Genomic DNA, 12,328 nt, shown 5'->3' on the forward strand with positions numbered 1-12,328 from the left:
ACATTCCATCCCATATTTTCCATTGTTTGACTTATGATCAATTTCAAAAAACTAACCAAATCTTGGCAGAGCTCGTAACTGCTGACAGAGTCCGAAGACTATATGACTGTCTCCTGGTAACCGTAACACGAATCACACAGCAAGTTTTGGAGGGTGAGGAATGAACGGGATGGTGGTTATCCAAACGGTTTTCCAATATATCCTTTTTTATCTCCAATTTAATCTGACTGTTAAAACTGCTCAACATAATCAGTTTCTGACTACCAATTTTCAGTTTCCTATTGTCATTATTTCCAGCAATTAATGTTGACATCAAAGATTCAGAACCTCTAAAATTATACTGGTCATCGCTTTTCTCGGAAACTAATGACAGCTTGAATACTACAAAACAGTCACCAGTACTGTCCTACTGTATCTAATTTTTTGAAACGTCTCAAAATTCCTGTTATAATCTAGGATCTCACAATTATTTGTGAATTACGAATCGTCAGAGCTAATGTATGAAAACAGAGGTTGTTTTCCAAAAGCAACAAACAGAAAAAGGCATTTTATGTAGACACATGCAGCTACTTTCTGTTTTTATTATAAAAAAGAATGAACTGTAAAGTTTTCAATTTACTGCTGTTGCCTTAGCTACCTTTCTCTCTAACTGTTTCATAGAACTGACAAGAAATTATAAACTTTTGAGTAAAATTTTTGGCATTCTTTTTCTGTAATTATTTTGAATGAAAAAAATTGTTTTTGTAGTCAAATAAGTTTATTTACTTTATAATAGGAATTTGAATGCAACTAATTTTTGATGACACGGCAAAAGTTACTTGACAATAGTTAAAATTTCAGCAATGAATTAGCCCATTAGCAGTTATTTACTGCCCAAGGGTGTTCATGAATACACGTTCTATTATGTGTTTATCTGTAAGTCAATGCCTTTAATCAGAGACAGTATCATTGAAAGATCATACCAATCCTCCAGGAGCTACAGAATGTCCTATCATTTTTGGGCTACAAATGACAAGCCCAGCATTCATCTTCTACTCTGGTAGCAAAAAATGAAAGGCATACTGGTTCTGGTTAGTAAAGGACAAGAGGTGCAGTGTTCTATCACCAATGCTGTACAGATTCTTTTGACATGTGTTTGTTGCTAAATTTCAAGTTTCAGCATTGTTATTAAAACCGATCTGATCACTCTTCCCATTTTATGTAACAACCCAATATTTCAAAGCAATGGAAATTTTGTTAATAAGCAAACTTTTTTTAAAAGTTATATTTAAAAACCAACAATTCAGTAGACTTCATAAGTATATTGTGCACATAGTTGTCTTTGTAAGTAGTTTGTGCATGAAAACCAGTGTTTGTTATGATTTATACTACAGGTGGGTAGTCTCAGTACTACTACTACAAAAATAACAGAAAATCTGATTTTCAAGCTAGAGACACTGAGCTCTCATGAAAGTAATACTCATTACAAATACCACCAGAAAACACAACAAATGAAAAAATGGTGTGGCATTTCTGAAGACAATTACACGTAGAGCTGTAATGAGTGATGAACAATGCAATGACGAACTTTTGACACTTCTTACTTCCTACCATTTAGTAACTTTCATCTCTCTCTCCGCGTGTGTGTGTGTGTGTGTGTGTGTACAGTTTCTCATTTGCTGCTTTGCATATTATGATTCTGGGCAGTGCAATGTGTCCGTAATAACAAAATGAGCTTGGAATATGGCAGGTCAAGTATCTCATATTGTGTAGAATGATGATATCTTCCAGTTATGCAATCAGCAAAGCAAATATTCTTAATATACAAGCACCTCCAGTCTGCAATACTAGCATACGAGCACAAAGATAAGCTCAGGTAGGAGATGGGAGGGAAAATAGCTGTGTCCTGGAGAGGGAGATGATGATGATTGATTTGTGGGGCACTCAACTGCACCGTCATCAGCACCCAGACTAAGTCCAATTTTTTCACAATCCAATCTAGCTACTGTCAGGACTACTACTACATGATCAGGCCCAGTGGACCGCATGCATCTACAAGTTTCCTCCGCCACTGTATTCTGTCCACTGCTGCTATCTGCCATCCATTCACATCTATTGACATTTGGTTTAAATCTTCATGGAGTCCATCCCTCCAATGCTTCCTGGGTCTCCCTGGCGGTCTCTCTGTAGGTGTGAAATCCAGGAGCTTCCGAGGCCATCTGTGATCCTCCATCCGGGCCACATGGCTGGCCCACTGCATTTGTTTGGCTTTGACAGTTCCTGCTCTGTTGGGCTGCTGGTATAGTTCCTCAAGCTCTTGGTTGTATCTGATCCTCCATTCCCCTGTGTCTGCATCCAGAACCGGACCAAATATCTTCCAAAGCACTTTTCTCTCAAAAACAAGGAGCTTATGGAAGTCCTGTTTCTGGATACTCCATGTCTCTCAGCCATATAGAACAACAGGCTGGATCAGGGTTTTGTACAGTCGAATCTTGAACTGTCTGGAGGGATATCTGGACCGAAGCAGTTGTGCTAGGCTGTGGTAGAATAGGATTCCTGCCTGTATTCTGGCAGTGATCTCTGTTTCACATGACCAGTTCTCAGTGAAAATTGCCCCTAGGTATTTGAATTCTTGCACTCTCTTGTAGGACTGGCCTCCAACCTGCAGTGATTGTAGATGATCAGCAGTCTGACAATGACCACGCGTCATAACGAGGTACTCTGTCTTGGCTTTGTTTATGTTTAGCCCAAATTTGCTGGCAGCCTCCTTTTGTGCTTTGATCATTTGCTCCAGCTCCTCTTCCGACCTAGAGAGTAAACAGATGTCGTCTGCATAGGCTAAGTATGCTAGTCTCTTTCCTTCGATTTCAATCCCTTCGTTTTCTTGGAAGGTCTCGCGTACGATCTTCTCGAGGGCGAAGTTGAACAGGATGGGGGACAACCCATCTCCTTGCCTGAGTCCTGTCACAATTTCAAACTCCTCAGTTACGTGATTTCCCATCTTCATCTTTGTACGTGTTTATCAGACTGATGAGTTTCTTTGTTACGCCAAACTCCCTTAAACAGTTGAGCAGGCTCTTGTGATGTACGCAATCAACGAATAAAATATGCAGATCTTTACCTTACTCACACAGTTTCTCAGTGAGCTGCGGGAGACTGAAAATGTGATCTACTGTTGACCGTCCTGTCTGGAAACCTCCCTGGTACTCCCCAATCACCGATTCTGCCACTGGCGGAATTCTATGTATGATGCAATTGGACAGGATCAGACGTTAAGCAGGGCGATTCCTCGATAGTTGTCACATTTCAGTTTGTCGCCCTTCTTATGTATTGGACAAATCAGAGCTGTTTTCCATTCTCCTGGTAGTTCTTTGGTCCATACTGCCTGTATCAGTTGGTGTATTTTTTCTGCAAGTTTCTCTCCTCCTGTCAGGATCATTTCAGCCTGTATTCCATCTTCACCTGGACTCTTATTCTGTTTAAGATTTCTGATTCTGGTTTTTATCTCATCCAAGGTAGGTGGGGGATAGTCTGCATCAGCTGTAATTGGGTACTGGAAATCAAACTGCAGTTCGGGTTCATCACAATTTAGCAGCTGTCGAAAGTACTCTTTCCATCTCTCAGCTATGTCTCTATCGTTCGTTAGGATCTTATGGGAATCTTTGGCAAGTTCCTGCTTGGCCTGGTGACCTTTGCAGAGGTACTTCACCTTCAGAAACATTTCCCTAGTCTTTTGTCCTCTGAAGTCTGTTTCTGCTTCAACGATGATATCCCTTATGTATTTCCTCTTTGCTCTTCTCAGTATTGCTTGTGTAGTCTTTTGGATCTCCTCAAATTGTTCTTTGCCTTGTGCCAGATTTGTCCCCTTCAGCCACTTGCTCCTGGCTTCCTTTCTCCTTTCCAGGGCATCTGCACAGTCCTTCCCAGACCAGACCTTCTTGTGCACTGGGTTTCCCATGAGTGTTTCCTTTGCTATATCCCTAACTGAGCTCTGGATGTTTCCCCACATTAGTTCAAGGTCCTGATTCACGTCCATTTCACTGAGTGCTTCAAAGCGGTTACTAAGTTGCAACTGGTATCTGGTCTTCGTTGCCTCATCTTTTAGTTTCTCCACATGGTACCTTCCCACTCTTCTTTAACTTAGGCTCCGTTCTTCCTTTACACTGTATGTTTAAAAGGCCTCTGACCAGGAAACGATCACTTCCACCTACTGCACTCCGCGCTGTCTTAACGTCTAAAACCCATCTCTTGGCTATGAGATCAATGGCTACATGGTCTATTTGATTTACATTTCTCCCATCTGGTGACACCCAGGTTCCTTTATTGTATCCGGTCTTTGTTGCCTCATCTTTTAGTTTCTCCAACGGTACCTTTCTACTCTTCTTAACTTAGGCCCCGTTCTTCCTTTACACCGTATGTTTAAAAGGCCTTTGACCAGGAAATGATCACTCCCACCTTCGGCACCCTGCACTGTCTTAACGTGTAACAGCCATCTATCAGGAATGATGATGAAATAATAGGGACAGCAGAAACACCCACTGCCTGGACAGAGAAAAATCTCCAAACCGGCAGGGAATTAAACCAGAGATCGTGTGATCCAGAGGCAGTAACGCTAACCACTAGACATGGGGGAAGAGGGGGGAAAGGAGGTTGGTGAGGGGGGGAGAGGGGGTTAGAGGGGGTTAGAGGGGTTAGAGGGGTTAGAGGGGTTAGAGGGGTTAGAGGGGTTAGAGGGGGGGGAGAGGGGTTAGAGGGGTTAGAGGGGTTAGAGGGGGGGGAGAGGGGTTAGAGGGGTGGAGAGGGGGCAGAGGGGGGGAGAGGGGGCAGAGAGGGGGGAGAGGGGGCAGAGAGGGGGGAGAGGGGCGAGAGGGGGACAGGGGGAGAGGGGGGAGACAGGGAGAGGCGGTGAGGGGGAGAGGCGGAGAGGGGGAGAGGCGGAGAGGGGGAGAGGCGGAGAGGGGGAGAGGCGGTGAGGGGGAGAGGCGGTGAGGGGGAGAGGCGGTGAGGGGGAGAGGCGGTGAGGGGGAGAGGCGGTGAGGGGGAGAGGCGGTGAGGGGGAGAGGCGGTGAGGGGGAGAGGCGGTGAGGGGGAGAGGCGGTGAGGGGGAGAGGCGGTGAGGGGGAGAGGCGGTGAGGGGGAGAGGCGGTGAGGGGGAGAGGCGGTGAGGGGGAGAGGCGGTGAGGGGGAGAGGCGGTGAGGGGGAGAGGCGGTGAGGGGGAGAGGCGGTGAGGGGGAGAGGCGGTGAGGGGGAGAGGCGGTGAGGGGGAGAGGCGGTGAGGGGGAGAGGCGGTGAGGGGGAGAGGCGGTGAGGGGGAGAGGCGGTGAGGGGGAGAGGCGGTGAGGGGGAGAGGCGGTGAGGGGGAGAGGCGGTGAGGGGGAGAGGCGGTGAGGGGGAGAGGCGGTGAGGGGGAGAGGCGGTGAGGGGGAGAGGCGGTGAGGGGGAGAGGCGGTGAGGGGGAGAGGCGGTGAGGGGGAGAGGCGGTGAGGGGGAGAGGCGGTGAGGGGGAGAGGCGGTGAGGGGGAGAGGCGGTGAGGGGGAGAGGCGGTGAGGGGGAGAGGCGGTGAGGGGGAGAGGCGGTGGTAGAGACGGGGTGGTAGAGACGGGGTGGTAGAGACGGGGTGGTAGAGACGGGGTGGTAGAGACGGGGTGGTAGAGACGGGGTGGTAGAGACGGGGTGGTAGAGACGGGGTGGTAGAGACGGGGTGGTAGAGACGGGGTGGTAGAGACGGGGTGGTAGAGACGGGGTGGTAGAGACGGGGTGGTAGAGACGGGGTGGTAGAGACGGGGTGGTAGAGACGGGGTGGTAGAGACGGGGTGGTAGAGACGGGGTGGTAGAGACGGGGTGGTAGAGACGGGGTGGTAGAGACGGGGTGGTAGAGACGGGGTGGTAGAGACGGGGTGGTAGAGACGGGGTGGTAGAGACGGGGTGGTAGAGACGGGGTGGTAGAGACGGGGTGGTAGAGATGGGGAGTGGGGGGAGAGGGTGTGGTAGAGATGGGGAGTGGGGGGAGAGGGTGTGGTAGAGATGGGGAGTGGGGGGAGAGGGTGTGGTAGAGATGGGGAGTGGGGGGAGAGGGTGTGGTAGAGATGGGGAGTGGGGGGAGAGGGTGTGGTAGAGATGGGGAGTGGGGGGAGAGGGGGTGGTAGAGATGGGGAGTGGGGGGAGAGGGTGTGGTAGAGATGGGGAGTGGGGGGAGAGGGTGTGGTAGAGATGGGGAGTGGGGGGAGAGGGGGTGGTAGAGATGGGGAGTGGGGGGAGAGGGGGTGGTAGAGATGGGGAGTGGGGGGAGAGGGGGTGGTAGAGATGGGGAGTGGGGGGAGAGGGGGTGGGGGGACAGGTAGAGGTGGGATAAGAGGAGGGGGAGGGGGACATGTATGCTTGGGTATGAGTGCATGGACATGCGAGCGAGTGCGCTAGGGTGTGTGTGTGTGTGTGTGTGTGTGTGTGTGTGTGTGTGTGTGTCACTCACACTATGCTACTGCTTCACATACTGTTTGAGTTTTATGAGTTTTAGTTCCTACTGGCATGTAGGTTTAGAAGTAAAGTGCATGCCTGGAAACCAAAAGTTCTTTGATTGAATCCCAAGATTTTTTCAGTGTGTCTTCACCTCTGAATGTTAAGAGTGCCAGACACAATGTATGTTTTGTACTCCACTTTAAAGTGCATGCTCCATTTCCCTGGATGGAAACTGGGTTATGTTACGGGCATTCAAGTCACTAAAGCAGTGTCCAACTGAAAGATTTGAATCAAAAAAATGAGCCGTATTAAATGATGATAATTCTTAAAATTATAATATCATTTACTTAAGAATAAACTTACTTGTGCTGGGGTATTACACGGGCAGCATGTGGGTCATATGTATCTCTTCCAACCCTCGCTAATTCCAATATACCCATAATCCTCTTAAAGAGGACATTGTATAAATGGATACATTCATGAATCTTTTTTTTTCTCTTAAATATTATTCTGACTGTTACTGACGAGTTGTCGACTGGATGATTAGATGTCAATGTTGTAACCTAAAATAGAGGAAGACTGCATTTTAAAAAAAGACCTCATAAAATGGCCGAACAAAAGGAGTTTTTTTTTAAGGACATAACTAAAGAAAACAATATTTCAGACCTGTTCATCTACACCACTGACTATAACATTGTTTTCTCTGGCACAGTAACATTAAAAGTATGAGCTTGACATGATATTAACCAGAAATTGATACTTACCTTTCAGGAAATAGCATTAAATAGAAAAAAGTTAGGTATTTGTAGAAATGCAAGTACAAGCAAATAATAAATAATATCTAGGTGACAAGTTACCTTCTCGGGTGAGAGGGTGCCCTACAGTTATTATTGCAGTGACTGTCACTGCTGCTAGACTACGTCTGATGTACTCTCCTACCACCACCTACACCAGTCCTGTAATTGGCGAAACATACACTATCACAGGGAGAGCCACCTGTGAAATGACAGGTCATGTACCAGCTGTTATGTAAACACCATTCAGCCTTCTATATAGGTATGCCTACCATCTAAGATATCAATTAGGATGAATGGGCATAGGCAGAAGGCCGGCCGGAGTGGCCGAGCGGTTCTAAGCGCTACAGTTTGGAGACCGCTACGGTCGCAGGTTCGAATCCTGCCTCGGGCATGGATGTGTGTGATGTCCTTAGGTTAGTTAGGTTTAAGTAGTTCTAAGTTCTAGGGGACTGATGACCTCAGAAGTTAAGTCCCATAGTGCTTAGAGCCATAGGCAGAGGGTTTATACTGACAACACACAGTATCCTATTGCAGAGCATGCTCTACAACATGAGTCATGACCTAGATGCCTATTTCACCATACATCCCATCTGGATCTCCCTTTGACACTTTTTTGTCAGAACTCCAGAAGTGGTAATTCATATCTCTGTTATTACCTTATCATCAACCTTTAAGTTCTTAAATTTTCAAGTCTCTTTCCAGCGCAGGCAAAAACAATCAGTATTTCTCTGTCATCTTGTCCATTACGTCTCTCCTGACCTGAGGTTCTTGGTTACTTCTATATAACTACCCCCCTCCCATTTGCTAAATCTTACCAAAATGGTCTTTTTCCTTCCTCCTTCTTCCTTTCCCTTCGATCATTCTCCCAGAAGGAGCGACTGGCTCCGAAAGCTTGCACGTTTCCCTATCCTATGTATGTGTTTTTCTCCTGCTGCTTGGTAAGCAGATTATTTATTTATTCAATTATATTACAGTTTCAAACTGTTATTAGTTCCATTCACATAATCCTCTCAGGTTTCCATTACTTCCCACACACTCTGTTCCTTCACTTCAATCTTCCTATTTATTCATTTACTTTTACTTATTATTTTATTGTGATCGTCTAAGTACTCCCTGTACTCTGTTTTTTACAATTTCAATTTGCAGTCATTCAAACATTAATTATTTCTTTTCCTCAGTTTCCATATCTAACACCTATTCAAGTAGTTCGTCAAGTACTAATTTTTTTATTGTGATTCTTAATTTAATGTAAATTGTTACATAAAATTTACTATCTCTTTAATCCGTTTGTCCAGTAATCAACAGATCCATACTTCCTTTATTACTTTCTTCGTATTGCTCACAACTCTAGACCTGTCCCATGGTGCAATGCTCTCAATTGCCTCTTTCGTTAGCACTTCCGCATCACTGAAAATATAGTTTCTTTTGTTTCTGAAGTCATTACTTTTCACCCTGATCCATGTAAATACTGACAAGCTGAAATGGAATGTTATGGAAAAGGCTTGATTTCACTATACCCCCTCAGTCAGTTTGTTGATTGTGTAGTGCATGGTTTTTGGCTTGTAGAGTTTTCAAGTTCCACTGAACTGACCTTATTCATGGCAGATTCTATTTTCTCTAATGAGACATTTCTCTTTATTTAAGACAATGGAGTGATGTGACACATTGTCCATTGCTATCACCAAATTTCTGGAGCAAAAAATTAGGTAAACACTCTGCGAAAAACAGTGTTTATTTCCTCCTGATAATCATCTTGCTTTCTTGAACAGAATAGCAACAAAAGTCTGATACAAAGGATCATTACCCTACTACACTTTTCTACCTGTGCTTTCACTGTTACTTCAAAATTTTGTATATGGCTGCACGTTCAGACTGAATAGTTACAATTGAACGGAAAACAGCCCTCTGTCACTATTTTTAACAAATTAACCTTGTTTCAACACTGCTAGGAGTGTCTTCCTCAGAATTTAAATCAAAGAATGGTCTATATTCCATAACATGGTCACAGAATTTTGCAACTTGCACCACGCAAGTAACAAGCAGCCCTTAGTGGCTCGCCATCACAGTTTTCTTTATTTTAAATATCTTTGTGACTAATGCCCTTTTGGTATATTTATTATTCTATAAATGACATATTAGTACTGCCAGTCTTTTACGATGATTCCATACTTATACCCTATCATATGTTTTTAGTTATAATTCTGTGACCATGTTATAGAATATAGACCATTCTTTGATTTAAATTCTGAGGGAGACACTCCTAGTAGTGTTGAAACCAGGTTAATTTGTTAAAAATAGTGACCGAGGGCTGTTTTCCTTTTAATTGTAACTGTTACTTCAGCTGGTTGATTCTTCCAGCTGTACGTCAACATGTGACATTCCTCAACCCACATTTCGTCAAGCCATATGATGCTTTCAAATGAAAAACTCTTCATAGCATACAGATACTGACAACTCCAAGTCACTGCATCCCTTCTTTCACCAATAAATTTCCAAAACATAATTTTTTTCTGCCAGAAGCCAAGATCTTGAACAAAGTTTTGACGAGACGACAACCACACACATCGCAGACTGCATCCTGCTAGAGTGCTTCTTGCTCAGAAGAAGATAACAACCCGGCAATACTTCAAAATTTTAACCTCCTCCTCTTTCCTTCTCCTTTATAATTCTCAGCACCACAGATCTATAAAAGGTATGTGCAGCAGCTATTCTGTCCTCCACTCTTGAAATTTCACCACACTTGCACTCCAGTTCCAAGTATTCATTCTGCACAGAACACAATTTTGCAGCCTGGTCCACAGATTGAGAATTCTGCCTTCCAACTGTTCATAACTTTGAAGATCATTAACATGTTCATAGATGGCCTCTTATGGCCCACCTCACATTGTAATTTATCACACTGCTACCAAGACAAGACTAATACAGAAACAAAAGTTTACAACAGCAAATGAACGACCAACACTCCAATGCTTTAAAGTACTACACTTCACAATGAGAGTTGAACACTGAAGCAAACCATGTATGGCACCATATCTATTCAAACAGATTCCAGTATCTCTGCCAACCTGTTGGTACTACAAAGTGAAACTGGCTAGTCAGTGTTAGTTGGCTAATGACGTCTGTTCATCCGCCGTGCCAAAATACCATAATTTCCAAGTTATTTTAACTGCACTGTAAATGTTTGTAGATGACAGTTGAAATATACCCCTGACTAGAGATTTTGAAATTTGTTAATACACAGTGAAAGGGCACTGCCAAGGGGGAGGTGACTGTAAGAAAACCATTGAATAACCAATGAAAGCATAATATTCTATGAGTTGGGGCTTGGAGTGTTGTAAGTCTGAACGTGACACGGAAGCTAGAAAATCAGAAAAGTGAAATGCTAATGCTCACTGGGTAATCCAGAACACAAAGGATGATGAAAATCTAATACTCATGGGGAAACGGAATGCAGCTGCAGACAGAGTAGAAGAGGAGGTTATGGAGGAATATGAATTTAGCAACAAGAAAGAGAGGAGAAAGACTAATAGAATTCTGCAATAAATTTCACCTAGTAATATCAAATAATCTGTTCAAGAACTAAATTTGGAAAAGGCTGGGAGATACGAGATGATTTCTGTTAGATTACATCTCGGTCAGGCAGAGAGTCTGAAATCAGATACTGGATTGTAAGGTGTACCCAGGAGCAGATACAGACTCAAATCACAATTTACTAGTGATGAAGAGTGTGCTGAAGTGTAGTCAGGAAAAATCAGTTTGCAAAGAAGTGGGCTACGGAAGAGCTAAGAAATAAAGAAATTTGCTTGAAGTTCTCTAAGGCTGTAGATACTGGGATAAGGGATAGCTCAGTAGACAGTTCAGCTGAATAGCGGAATGCATGTCTTTAAAAAAGTCAATCACAGTAGTTGAAAAGAAAAAAAATATATGTACAAAGCAAAGCAATTGTGAGGAAACGATGGGTAACAGGATAAACACTTCAGTTGATTGATGAAAGAAGGAACTACAACAAACTTCATGGAAATTTGGGAATAAACAAAGAAAAGTCACTTAGGAATCAAATAAACACAGAGTGCAGGGAAACTAAAGTGAAATGGCTACAAGAAAAACGTGAAGAAATCCAGAGAAATGATTGTTGAAAGGACAAGTGTGAGAATTATCGCACAGTCAGCTTAACAGCTCATGGATCCATGTTGGTGTAGAGAATAATACACAGAAGAATGTAAAAGAAAACTGACCATCAGTAAGGTGATGGTCACTTTGGCTTTAGGAAGTAAAGGCACCAGAAAGGCAATTCTGACATAGCAGCTGATAATGGAAGCAAAACTTAAGAAAAATAATGACACTTTCAGAGTATTTGTAGCCCTTGATAAAGTGTTACAGAATGTAAAATGGTGCAAGATGGTCAAAATTCTGAGAAAACTATGGGTATTCTATAGGGAATGAGAGGTAATATGTAATAAATACAAAAACCAAGCTGGAGCAAGCCAAAGACAAAGTGCTCAGATTAAAATGGGAGTAAGCCAAAGATGTAGTCTTCTGCTACTACTATTCAATCTATACACCAAAGAAGCAATGACAGAGTGGGATTAAAATTGAAGGTGAATGGATACCAAAGGTAAAATTCATTGATGACTTTGCTATCCTCAGTGAAAGTGAAGAAATCTGTTGAATGGAATTAACAGTCTCTTGATTACAGAAGATAGTTTGAGAGTAAATCAAAGAAAGATTAAAGTAATCAGAAGTAGCAGAAATACGAACATTAAAAAAATTAAAATCAGAATTAGTGATCATGTATCAGACTTAAGTTAAGGAATTCTGCTATGTAGGCATCAAAATAACGCATGGGCAATTTCATCTCAAATCGTACAGGTCAAGAGAGAATGTGTCATATTACCACTTCAAAGTTTGCTGAAAAAGACATATGTTCAAGTTCCACATGATACCTCTCCAAAGCTACAATATTTTAAATTTCTGATGATTTGTTAAAATGCTATAGACCTCTCTAAGTGAGAGTACTTGTGAAAATGCCGTAATCAAAGCTAAAATTGAAAAATTGTAATATAGGAACCAAAAGTGATAGATATCTGAATTTAT

General features: G+C 43.3%; 1 protein-coding gene across 1 annotated transcript in view; it reads right to left on the reverse strand.

Annotated features, from left to right (window-relative positions):
- Positions 1–12,328, reverse strand: part of LOC124776941 (piwi-like protein Ago3) — a 219,971-nt gene that overhangs the window by 140,205 nt on the left and 67,438 nt on the right. The window contains exon 6 of the mRNA XM_047252163.1: positions 6,801–7,000. Coding sequence (XP_047108119.1) covers positions 6,801–7,000 — 200 coding nt within the window. The remainder of the gene's footprint in view (positions 1–6,800; positions 7,001–12,328) is intronic.

Source organism: Schistocerca piceifrons, chromosome 2, assembly GCF_021461385.2.
Source record: "Schistocerca piceifrons isolate TAMUIC-IGC-003096 chromosome 2, iqSchPice1.1, whole genome shotgun sequence".
NCBI classification, from domain to species: domain Eukaryota; kingdom Metazoa; phylum Arthropoda; class Insecta; order Orthoptera; family Acrididae; genus Schistocerca; species Schistocerca piceifrons.